The sequence below is a fragment of the Cottoperca gobio genome, chromosome 18 (assembly GCF_900634415.1).
Source record: "Cottoperca gobio chromosome 18, fCotGob3.1, whole genome shotgun sequence".
In the NCBI taxonomy this organism is placed as follows: domain Eukaryota; kingdom Metazoa; phylum Chordata; class Actinopteri; order Perciformes; family Bovichtidae; genus Cottoperca; species Cottoperca gobio.
Window position 1 is genome coordinate 6,194,335 of NC_041372.1, and position 13,327 is coordinate 6,207,661.

At 42.9% G+C, this 13,327-nt stretch overlaps 1 protein-coding gene across 6 annotated transcripts in view; it reads left to right on the forward strand.

Annotated features, from left to right (window-relative positions):
• The window catches only part of nrxn2b (neurexin 2b), a 503,322-nt gene that overhangs the window by 198,964 nt on the left and 291,031 nt on the right, over positions 1-13,327 (forward strand). For all 6 annotated transcript variants that reach the window (XM_029455250.1, XM_029455256.1, XM_029455255.1 and 3 more), the window contains 3 exons: positions 3,365-3,526; positions 9,799-10,237; positions 11,672-12,055. In XM_029455250.1, the coding sequence (XP_029311110.1) occupies positions 3,365-3,526; positions 9,799-10,237; positions 11,672-12,055 (985 nt within the window). The remainder of the gene's footprint in view (positions 1-3,364; positions 3,527-9,798; positions 10,238-11,671; positions 12,056-13,327) is intronic.

A 13,327-nucleotide genomic window follows, 5' to 3' on the forward strand; every position in this document is an offset into this window, starting at 1 on the left:
ACGGAATCCTCCCATTTGGATTCATGGCTATGTCGATCTCTTCACAGTATATCTATGTGTAACGCAGCTCCACACTGTGTTTTCTATAACATCTGGGGCAAACAGTTCAGCAGAGATCAGCCGGCTCCGTTTGGTTTCTGTTTGTACTGGGCCGAAGGAGGATTTGAAGAGCGGCTGAGTACAAACTAAGAGATCCGATAGAAGCAGGAAGTGGACTTTGCATGTTATTTGTGTTGTCTTATTTAGTCCTATTTTTATTGGTGTCGTGTTAGTTGCTTGTTTCAGGTGTCTGTGAAACAAGCCAGGCGAGATTTTTATATTTTAGTGTTTAATTATTATTTTCAATATATCATATTATTATTATTAAGTTCTCACTAAAACAATTTAGCTAGAATTGTGTTAATTAGTTATATTTTTGGAGGTGTATGTTTTGTATGCTTCAAGAAGGAAGCTGTGATCACTTTATTTCCAGGTCATATTGTTGCATGTGCTGAAGTCTCATAAGGACATTTTCCCAGCAAAATAAATCACAGTTGTTTTTCATACAGGAAATAACGATTACATTCTGTTTCATCAAGCTGTGTGTCTCCACACTGAATGATATAATTCAAAACAAAGCAGAACAAGCAGCCACCATCTCTCTGCTAGAATCTATTTCACTCTCTTATTTGAAGAATAATCAATCTGCATTTTTGCAACAAAGGTTTTGAGACAGGAATACATTCCTCCACACTGTGTGACTTCCAGGCCAGGAGCATCGGGGTATTTCCAATAGCAAACCTGTGTTATCATCACCCTTTCCCTCCTCTGGTCACTGATGCAAGTGCTTGTAATATTACTCAATGGCATGAGTGTGCAGTCTGGTTGAAACAAAGTTGAGCTAGCTCTTGTGAATAATTAGAGAAGGAGGAAACCCGTGGATATTTGTTTAGCTTATGTTTATTTTTTGACTGTCAATGCATGTTCCTATTTTGGATCTCTGTGGGGTTTTCTTTTATTGCCTACCTCTGATCACACAATTAATCAATAATTGTAAGATGATTGCCACAAGGATTTCTTTTTAATGTGCTGCGTACATTACAAGCTTTGAAGAATGTAGGTGTTGGATACTGGGATGATGGAGATGGCGAGAGAAAGAACACTTTCTCCTCTTTAGCTAGAAACTTCATCGGTGTCTGGCAGCTCGCCAATGTTGGTCCCCAATGAGCACATCCAGCCTCGACGATGTGCCATCGACAACCCTCCGCTAAACATTCTCCCAAAGAGCCGAGCTTGGCCATAAAATAGGTTCTCCAGCGCTTTCGTCAACATTTTTCATTTCAGAAAATGTATAGGTTAAATCTCTACCGTTTTGACTAGAGGTCGTGCCCCAATCCGCCCCGCCCCCCCCCCCCCCCCCCCCCCCTCGTTTCTCCTCCTTAGCTTCTTGTCCCTATAGGACAAATCAGGTTGCCCTGCTGAAAGCCTAATCTGAGATCTTCAAAGATGACCCCAACACACCAGCACGTTCAACCACAGATTCTACATGCCAGATACATCTGGCATATGCGATCGCTCTTTTATCCACAAGTAGCAACAGCAGACATAAAAATGAGTTGCCCTGTTAAGAAGGGAAGTACGGCAACAACAACAAAAAACTGTCAAGAAAAGAGAAGACGAGCACTTAGCTGGGGCGGCTGATCTGTCGAGTGCAGTTGCTAAGGTTACTTTTCAGCCTGTTTGTTGCACTTCATATTGAGTTGAAGCTTTTTTTTTTTTTTTTTTCTTAGAGGACAAATGCTATTTCTGTAGATTGAATTCAATTATTTTGTGTAAAATACGTCTGTATTACAAAACTTACACTAAACTAAAGTAGTATCTCGAGATCCAACATGCAAAATGAAGTACTGTCAAATGTAAAATGACCTAAATGTAAAGTTGCACCCCGACTGAAATTCAGGTAGCTTGTGCTGGCGACACTTCTGTACAAAGGTAATAAAAAACAGATGGTTGTGTACACGGCTCCCTGCAGTTCTGTATTTAAGATGTGTACATCTATGCAGAATAACAGATGTTGAGTGAGAGACATGAGTTCTTCGCTTTCACCCAGGCCAGCTTTATTAGGATAATTAGACAATAAATTGGTCACTAACTGCAAAAATCCAAATCAAGCAGCATTATGATGTTTGTGTAGCAGCATAGCCGTGTTACTGATAGCAAATACAGACACGATATAATACAAATAGCCATTCATACGTATTAGCATTTTCGTTAAATAATGCAGTTAGCTGCTTTGCATCGAGTGTAATGTAAAATGTCAACTCGTGAAAGAACTGAGTCGAGGAAATCCTTATCCTGATTTGAGATTCATTCTATTTTCAATTGAGCATATTCCTCGTGTCATTTTATTCACTCTTCGTGTATTCTTTGAACCGACAAGGTCTGGTGTTGAATTTAAAACAGTTGCTTCACCTTATCTTGTAAGGGCTTGTGTTACATCACTAGCAGAGTCGTCCCCACACACGCTGATGTAATTCTGGTTAGAACTATTTTTGATCAAGTTGGTCATATTCCAGCAACACAACAGTACCGAGACTTCATTTTACAGATCTCAAAATACCAGCTAAAATTATAAATATTTTTATATTAAAGTCTTCTTTCTGCATTACAATCCACACTGTCTCAAACCATCAGCTTGCGGCTGTGTGTTTTATTCCTCCCGGCACTTTCAGCCCCGTTAGCGATCAAACATGCGGCACAGAACGTGTAACCTTGCACAAAAGACAAGACTGGAGGCGATTGAATAATGAAAAGGGGTTTATTTCTACTGGTAGTTCCTTGAGTGAGGACTAGTTCAGCAAAGGAATATTGCAGAAAAAGCATGGAAAGCCCAAGTAATAGTTTAAATATAGTTAGTTTGTTACCTGTAAGATCGTGTTTTTGCTCTGGCTGCCATATTGTTTTTGTTTAAAGTGCACTTAATCCTGTATAGGATACAATTAAAGCCTACTTTTGCCTTTACTCAATTAAATCAGGATTCAGTAATTACACAGTGGGCACTGCGCTGTTCCAATGTTGTTCTCTTAGCAACTGCACTCTATAGTGAAAGCTCCCAGTCTGAGTGGCACCAAAAGCAAACAAACAAGCGATACCATTTAGGGGACAACTCCACCCATCACTGGTGTTTAATCCACTTTCTTCCTTGTTTTTCCTCCTCATTCTTCTAACTTCTCTCCATTCTCATCATTCCGTATTTCTATCTATCTATCCCTGCTCTATCTCTCTCTCTCTCTCTCTCTCTCTCTCTCTCTCTCTCTCTCTCTCTCTCTCTCTCTCTCTCTCTCTCTCTCTCTTCTCTGTCTCTTTTGGGCCATGTCTATGCCAGGTGACCATCTCAGTGGATGGTATATTGACCACCACTGGTTACACCCAGGAGGATTACACCATGTTGGGTTCAGATGACTTCTTCTACATTGGAGGAAGCCCCAACACCGCCGACCTGCCCGGATCACCAGTCAGCAACAACTTCATGGGCTGCCTTAAAGATGTGAGTTGCTCTGTACGATCGTAAATATATACTGTACGTAGCTGATCGAACGTGTGGTTAGTTTAAGATATTACGCTCAGCTGTGTAAGTATAAGAATTGTTTTCTTCCAAACAAAATGGAAATGGAAAAATGTAATCATACAACCATCATAAAGTTGCAGTGAAAACACACAGCTTGTTCGGCTGTGATATAGCATCATACTAACACATTTGTGTTGACTCTAACACCCGAGAATGATCAGTCTGGGCAGACAGTATGTGAAAGTAGGACGTGTCAGACATACAGTATCCGGAATCTCTTTCAAGTGTTCATTCTCTTTCCTCCTAACCACAACATAGACCAAAGCAAAAAGCAAAAGAAACACCAACAGAAAGTTCCAGATTCATATTCACAGCCATGCAGGTATACACACTCTATCACACCGCCACATCTACAGTACACACTGATGGATACGTAGAGGACAGTTGTCGTACAAAAATGTTATTTCTTCAGGTTTGAGAAAAAACTGACTTTTATTTTCAGCAGGGCTTTAATTTACAGCTTAACAAGCTGTCAAGAGGACCAATCACAGCAGTATTATGCCCTTCTAAATGTAATGACTTGTATAGAGGCGACGCAACATGGTGCCATCGCATTTCCTCATAAAACCACACTGATTGAATAAGTAATTACTTTTGCCATCACTTTTAATGGATCGCACAGTAATCGCCTATCTCTAACTTAATTATGCCTGTAGAATTACATTTTCATTATTTGGGTTGCTATCAGAAGGATCCCTCGTGGGTCTTAAACTTCCCAAGGCGTTTAACTATCCTCTCTCATCAAGACAAGGCTGGATTTACAGTCAACGTACAGACAGAGCACAGGGAGGGGGAGGGGGCGTGTGAAACGCTAGGAAAACAGACTATGGCGAGTGCTAACGGCAACAAGTAGAGGTGAACGTGAAGAGAGAAAATGTGAGTCAAGTGCCGGAAGTAAAAAATCAGAGCAGATGGTTGGAGAGCAGAGCGTTTGAGACGCTGCTGGGTAGACTGAGTGATGCACCAATAATAAACTAAGTGAGAGGAGATGCTGCACTGAGGAAATTAGGAAGAAATAGCCAGAAGTGGAGGAATAAATTAAAGGTTTGATATGGAGTTGAAAAGAGGAAATTGTTTTAGGTGATAGTAATTGAATTTGTTGGCGACACATTTTATTGGATTGCTGAAATATGATAGGTAAAGGTAAACTGATTTGAGATGGAAGGAATACATCTCAGTATAAAAAAAAACAGGAGAGGAGTAGTGTAACTGTAAACATTAGACATTGACATTTATGTTTGACCTTCTGCCAAGGGCTATATTTTTCATCTGGCAGCATGGGGCTGGGTCAGCACTGCAAAACTCTGCTCAAGAAAAGTTAAGTAGCCAAGTATAGAATCTAATAAATCTGGTTTTCCTCAAATCAAGGGAAGCATTTTGCTGACGGCGTGAGGCCGGTCTCTCCCAATCCCGATGGATTGCCCAGTAGGCCTAGATAGTCAATTGTAAGATTTCCATATTGTACTGTTGACTCTAGGTTTAGTTTAGTGGTGCCAGGTGCAGCAAAGGTGAACAGTCTACATAGTATTTGATCCAGACTTGAGCTCTCCTGAAGCTGCAGCTGACCGGTTGTTTTTCCCGTTGTTACGGTTTTATGGGTTCAACTTTTCAGCTGTCGTCAAGCTGTAATGACTGAGCGAGAAAGGCACCAGAAAACCTGCACTGAGAGTAACTGAGAGCGGCAGGTAAAGCAGTACACGCTGAAAATAAAGTGAGTGGTGGTGGGGGGGGTAGACAGCAGTGTGTTTCATCCTTTGCTAGTTCGATGGCACAGCTCGGATTATCAGTGGTGTTATGGTCCGGGGCAAGGCTTTCATTCCGCCACCGTGGTCAAACGCCTTTGATACGCTTGGCCAATACCCTCCAGGCCGCAGAAATCCAAAGGAAGAGGATGGCAGAAGAAGAGTAAAAAGGCACCAAAAGAGGCACTGAAGCCCTATGAAGTGTGTATTTGCTGTGTGTTCCTACAGTGTGTGTCTGTGTATGTGTGTGTTCAAAGTCACCCACGTGCTATGATCATACCCTGTATGATGTGCCTGTGTGTGTTTTTCTAGGCTCCCAGTCAGAAGGCTGTGGTGTGAAATCAGGTTTTCTCTGCTCCTCAGCCCCCTAGCCTTGATTCCTCTCTTCTTATGCATATCGCCATCTGTCTCTCCACCGCAACCTCCGCCTCTCTATCTCTCAACCAGTCACTGACCTTGCTATCACCCATTTCACACTCCTCCCTCCCTCCCTCTCTCTCTCTCTCTCTCTCTCTCTCTCTCTCTCTCTCTCTCTCTCTCTCTCTGTCCCACCTCTCTCCTCACTTCTCTCCACCTCTCTCTTACTCTCATCTTCCCTTTCTTGGGGGCACATTTGTGTAATTAAGTCCATAGTAGCGATGTTGGCACGCCAGCTTTGCCATCCTGACGTCCAAATTAAAAATTGATTTCTTCGACTGATTCCTTGCACTGGATGAATGCTCTGGCCCTTCTCCTTGCCTGCTCTCTCTTTCACTCTCTCTCCCACCCTGCCCAACTTCATATTGAGGCTCTATCTCTTCGTCTGCAGCTTCCCTCTTGTCTCACCATTTTTGCAAGATAAAATCTTCTGGAGTCGTCCGTTGCCACCACTTACACCCCACCTACCACAAGTAAACAATCATTTGGGACTCTGTAGCAGGAAGTGTGCTGCTGCAAAGCCCTTTCCAGTTGTGCTTCCTTGTCACTACGGCAACATCAATCAATGCAAAGTCTTGCTGAAAGTGCTTCACAAACTGTCAGTAAATGTCACTAAAGTGAATTAATATGTATGTATATACTTTTCTTTAACACACAAAGCAGCCTTTTGGCTCATCAACATTCACATGCCCAAATACATTGGGAAAAAAAAGATTCATTTTGCACCGCTGATCTTGCAGGGTGTTAAGTTTGCGGAGTTTCAGAAATCAATGGAGTCACCCCTGAGGCAGGCTTTGGCCCCGTCACAGTCCATGTCGTGGCTACGCACATTCGGATTTGACAAAGATCACCGAAGTTAACCCAAGTCAAAAACACCCTGTGGCTCTTCTAACCGAGACAATGAATTCAGAAGACAAGTGATCGTCGCCTCAAAAGAGGGGACAAAACACGGTGTTGCTGGACATTATTAACTCTGCTCAGGGTTTCAAAGTTTGTTATGACCTTTGACAGTTGTCTTTTAATCAGTGGACAAAGCCGGCGAGCTTCTTTTGCAGCGGACAATTTGGCTCATTAGCTGAGCTGTCCGGACATTCCCTCCCGATTCTGAAGAGCACATAATACTAGTGTCAGTATAAAGCCAGACTCCCTGAAAGATTTGACGATATGAAAGAAAGGCATATTGTCTCTACATGCTGAGTCAGCACATGCATTTATCCAGAGTCTGCCCCTGACAGAGCACCAATTGTCTGGCTTCTTTGCTTTACAAAGGCACATCTTATTTGATATAGTGTTCAGAGTTTGCCCTACATGGCTCACACACTTTGGTGCTCCCATGCATCGCTCAGTCCCTCTGTTACCCTCATCTTCCTCTCATTTGTCATTCACCGCCATCTTCGCCTTCCTTCCTTACTGCTGGACACCTCTCCTTTGTATTCTCCCACCTTCTTCTGTGTTCTGCTTTTTAGTTTGTTGTTGGCCCCTGGCTACTTCTCTCCTTTTTACATTTGTATTTTGTTTTGCGAGAGACACACTGAAAGACTTAAGTGACTGTGGAAATGCAACTATTGCTACAGTTTCATGTAAATATGGCAGCTCCTAGTCCCACAGCAGCCTTGTTTCTTTTACGTTTAACTATCTTTTGTTCAAAGTTGACCTTTTTAGGTTCGCACCAAGAATACCACAAAGAATATAATGAAAACATCAGTGTTTTTATTGACCCAAGTATAATATAGGGATATTTTTGACTTAACTAATATCATTAGGAATTGTCTTCCTGGGGACTCACACTGAATGTCATGCTAATTTGACCATCGCTCCACAACAGAATAGTTGGTCTGGTCAAAAGTGTTTATTGGACTTGACTTTTAGTTTTACACCTTAACCTTCCGAGTCTGTGAAAAGAAAGAAACGGGCAAATGTGTCGTGGTAGACGTCGTGCCGTTTGGCTAGAATTCAAAGTCATCTGTCGCAGCGTGTTGCCAGCGTTATTCCCTGCCTCCTCTTTTCCCCTACATGCAGTATGATCTGTCGTGAAAAGCAGAACACCAGGCTGCCTTTTTCTTTCCGTAGAAACAGAGCAGCATGAATAAACAAAAAATAAATAACTCAAAATAAATCAAATGAATGCAAATATTCTCCCCCCCTTCCAGTGCTTTACTTCTCTTTCACCTACCCATCTCATTTTCTAACACCTTAAGCCAAGAGAGCTCACGCTTTATTAGCTGTCAGTTTTAGCGTTATCCGGGCTAATTACCGGGACTAATCTCTGCTAATGACGACATTATGAGGTGAACAGTACATGTGGCGGCGAGGCCAAAGAAGGAGACAACCAAAGAAGGCTTAAATTCAGGAATAACCCAGCATATCTGTGTTCTTGTGGTTCATCCTGTGCCTGTGTGTAGGTGTAACGGGAGAGAGAAAGTACGTGCGTGCACGCATGGGGGAAAATAGGTCAGATTTGGAGGGCGTTTGGATGAGATACTGTGACAGAGAAAGAGGATTGACAGCAGCCTTCTGGTGAAATTAGATGGTCAAAAACCAATACAAGGGAACCACATTGCACAAGACGAGCCTTCCAGTGGTGCAAACAGGAAAACTGGCCAATGCACACAAACATTTTTTACTTTTTACTTTAATTTTCTAATTTTACCCTTACAATTGAATGTTCACATTATATCAAATAAGATTTTCATATTCTACCAAAAGGAATAGATATAAATGGCCACGAGGAAGGTAGGAAATCAATATAAGACTGCATGGTATGAATTTAAAACGGTGCGTAATAAGAGCAGTTCACAGTTTGTGGTTAACAAGAAAAAGCATGGAAAAGCACTGATGTGACACTGAAGGAAGAATGTTAACACAACGAGCAGGGAGCTCTCCTGTCTTTACTCAGTGCACATTCAACAGAACATGTCTGCTGCCGGGATCAAACTTGAGACTTTACAATAGCAGAACAGTGTCCTTAACCTTGCTGCTGCGATAGCACCAGGAAACAAAGATGAAGAGGAGAAATAGCCTTCTCTACTTTCCTATTACCTGTCGGTGTGTGTGTGAGGGAGCGTGAAGAGCCCTCAAAATCAGGAGAGAAAACACACACAAACAAATACAAGACCTCGGCTGCTTCACACTATTACCTTGAGGACGGCCTCGCAAAACACAGTCTACAGAGTGTTCAACAAATAAAAGGAGAACCGAAACAATGAGAGACAAGGATAATTTACTTTGCCTTTAGCACTTAAGCCATTATGAATGCATATAGTGAGGCATAAAATCACCCTTTGAGCTGAAACAATAGAGCTGTATTTCATCAAAGGCTGTCGGAGACATTTACATTAAGGCCGTAGGCAACATTCACTTCTCCCTGCGTCTGAGTATGCCCTGGAGCCTTTTATGTTTTTTTCAATTCACTGTGCATATACTGATATTTCTAAGCTGCACTTTTTGTTCCATAAATAGTTTGTGCGCTTTATGGATTTGATCAAGACTTAAGAGATACAGTGGTGGCCGGAGCTTGATGCACAGACACACTGAGACGTCAGTAAAGTCCTTGGAAGCTTGCCCTGGCTCACTCAGTGGCACTAAGTGGTTGCTCAGCGTTTGAAAACTTTTCAAAGTGTGAAGGATCGCCTTTAACAAATCATGGAACATCAGTAAACCCAGCACTCGTATGAACTAAGTTCCTTGGTTCTTTACTCAGAGATAGAAAAGTAGCTTCTGTAGCACGTTGTATTCACACCGCTGTTCAAGAGAAAGTCATGTATTACATTTACGTCTTGATTCATGCTGACAAGATTTCCCAGCAGCCACTATAACTGACACTTGAAATTAATTTGGGTAATTAGTATGCATCTGTGGGATCTCATGATTATGGGCAGAATGTTCTTCTTTGTTGCAGCTGCTTTTTGTTAGGCTATATAAGAAAGTCCATTTTTAAATAGGTATCCAATTGTCGACGCCAATATTTAACTCCACCACTATTTTCTCCAGAATCATAACCTTGTAACCACTCGATCTCCCTTCTGCTCTCAGGTGGTGTACAAAAACAACGACTTTAAGCTGGAGCTGTCGCGGCTGGCCATCGAGCGAGACCCTAAAATCAACTTGAATGGCGACTTGGTGTTCCGCTGTGAGGACGTGGCAGCTCTGGACCCCGTCACCTTTGAGACCCCAGAATCTTACATCTCCCTGCCGAAGTGGAACACCAAGAAGACGGGATCTATTTCCTTCGATTTCCGCACTTCAGAGCCCAGCGGGCTCCTGTTGTTCAGCCACGGCCGTCCTCAGGGTCCCAAAGAGCAGAAGCCTGGTAGGGAACTGAAGACTGATTACTTCGCCATGGAGCTGCTGGAGGGGTATTTGTACCTGCTGATCGATATGGGCTCTGGAAAAACAAAGCTGAAGGCTAGCAACAAGAAGGTCAATGACGGGGAATGGTGTCATGTGGATTTCCAGAGGGAAGGGAGGAAAGGTGAGGGGGTGCTTTCAACTTGTCATGTTTAAACTGACAACTGATCTAGAATATGGCTGCGCAAACCTTTAATTGTGATTCTGTTAGATGATTATTAATTCACATTTTATAACCAGTGCAGTTCTTATTTTCACATCAAGTAGATGCATGTCAATCAGATATGTGTTACACTGCTTTAGCTAGCTGTCACAATTAGCAGCATGTCAGAAAATGATAAAAACAATCTGTTGGATTTAGTGCCTTGTATCAACAGAGTTGCACCATCAGGACAAAAAGTCCAATTATGACTGTAGCACACGGTACTTTTGGGTGGTTCCATCATCAATGAGGATTTTCATCACTCTTCTTGTAGTCTGGTGGTTCTGTTTACCTTTTGTAAATAGAAGCATCATCAATGCCTCATCAAAAATAATTTTTATACACTCTATTTTACAAAGCCACAACTGTGCACTTGGACAAAACATGTACTTAATCTATTAATGTTTTCATTGTATTGGTCGCTTCTGTAGGAACTCGAATAGTGGCACAGGTTTGTCACAGAAAAAGAGACTCAATTGGCTTTGACATTATTTTGAAGTCGTCTAGCTCACAATGCTTACCAAAGCTTGTTAAAAGAAAAACTAATCTAGTGGTATTTGTTAATGTAAGTTTATTTACCTGAAGAGAGACTTGTGTTCTGATGTGGGCACAAACAACAACATCTGCAGGCTTGACTGTCTGGTGTCTGATGAATGATCTGTAGGTGGGCAAGCACCTAGGACATTATATCTCCCCCTAATGGCGTCTTATAATGAGGAAGTGTGTGTGTGTGTGTGTGTGTGTGTGTGTGTGTGTGTGTGTGTGTGTGTGTGTGTGTGTGTGTGTGTGTGTGTGTGCGCGCGCATGCATGTGATCTCACTGCTGCTCCTGCTGTAATTGGCTTTTAATAGAAAATTAAGACGGAGTCGTTAATCACAGAAAGATAGAGGGCCTTTTGTTTCACCCACTCCCTCCTGCATTCTGCTTCCCTTCTCCTCCATTTAGCCTATTACAGACATGTTAGACACACATACACACACAAACACACTCTACTCTCATCTATTCCCCCTGTCTCCAATGTCCCTCCGTCTGTGCTCCATGCCCTAAATGATCTACTTACTGCTCCTCTCACCCAACCATTCACTCACTCGACTACTCACTCAGCCACTTGACCTCCCACCCACTCGCTCACTTATCCAGACCACAGGCTTCTTTAATGTTTTGCTCTGTCTTTGAGTCATTAAAACACCCTTTCAGTATCTTAAATACAATATGCACACACAGACATATACCAGTTATCCAGACATTACCTGTACAGATAAAGGTATTAATAAAGCTATGGTTTGACAGATGTATCTATTTGCCAGTATATCAGAAATATTGAATAGATAACTTGTTTGTTGTTCTGTCTTTTAGGATCTATCTCCGTCAACAGCCGCAGCATGCCCTTCAGCTCCCCAGAGGGCAGCGAAATCCTGGACCTGGACAGCGAGATGTACCTCGGTGGGCTGCCGGAGTCTAAGTCAGAACTCATTCTGCCGCCAGAGGTTTGGACGGCGCTTCTTAACTACGGCTATGTAGGCTGCGTCCGCGACCTCTTCATCGATGGCAAGAGCCGCGATGTCCGCCGTCTGGCTGAGATCCAGAGCGCCTTCGGTGTCAGCAGTTTCTGCACCCGTGAGCTGCAGAAGAGGTGCAGCAGCGCCCCCTGTGGAAACACAGGTCTGTGCAAAGAGGGCTGGAACCGCTACATATGTGATTGTATCGGCACCGGGTACCTGGGTTCCAACTGTGAGATAGGTAAGGAGTGTGATCTGGAATGGGTGTCTTCATGGGTGAAAGCACCAACTTGAAGGTCTTTCTCGACTACATAGTTCAGCATCTACTTAGCAATAGTATATATTATGTTATACACAGTTCAGAAAAGAATACAGCCACTATATGATCCTGAATGACACACACATTGACACAATAACCTTTCTTACATAAACAAGCCATCACCCACTACAGATGGTCAAAACATGATACAATAATATGGTTAATGTCGTGCAATGTTTACCATGTAATGCTGTAAACTCCATCCAATAAAGCAGATCCAGGAACGAGTTTAGAATGAGCATTTCGACAACGTGCTGCCTCGTATTTCACCCGACCAAGCAGCTGCTGTGTAGTAAGAGTAAGAGCTCCGCTGGGAGATGTGCGTGAAACAAAATGCCACCGGAGGCTGGGTGGCATTAGGGCCCGGTGGCTGGGAGGGGAATAGAAGCTGAAGCAGCGAGAGGTTGGCAGCAGTGTGACAGAGCAGCCAGGCCTACCGCCGCCATCTGTGTCAGTCACACAAACCCAGGTGGTGCATACGCCACAGAGAGGGGAGGTTAGCTAGTTAAACCGCACCACGTACGTCTGATTCATTCCAATTAGCTGCAGGCGCCTCGCTTCATGGTTTGTCTTTGCACGTCCGTGGGGGTGACTGAGCCATGACAGTATGGGATTTTGAGGGACAAGGAGGGTAATGAGGGAAGGAGAGATTGGATTCAAATCAGGACAGTGGAGGTAGAGGATGAAATGTCTTTATTTTGAAGGGTGATATTTGAACAGTTTTGTCTTTGGGTGCTCAGACGACAAGTGTGGTTTCAGTGATGCTCTTTTGCCATCTAGTGGAGCTTTGTGTTACTGCGGGGATGTGGCACAGGGCACTTTTATAACAGCCAGCTGCATATGTCTCTGTGTCAATAGATTGAGTGCATGTGTTAACAGAGTGTAAGGACACTCAATAATGTTGACTAGAGGAAGAAGACCCAGGTGATATTACAGGATGCCAAATGGCTTTTTTGTGAAACTATTATTTTTTGTTTACATTTAATCTTGCCCAGCCAGGAGATATCGTGGCAGAAGTTGTCTCGTCAGACAGAGGTCGAGTTGGGTGATTGAAGCCGTTCAACCCATACTTTTGGTTTGTTACAAAATATCTAAGAAGTATGGTGGTCAAAGGCTTTTTTATTTATTTTTTCAGTTTGCCTGCATTTTTTACCTTCATTTTCTAAAACCTGGATTTACTCTGTGACAATGACT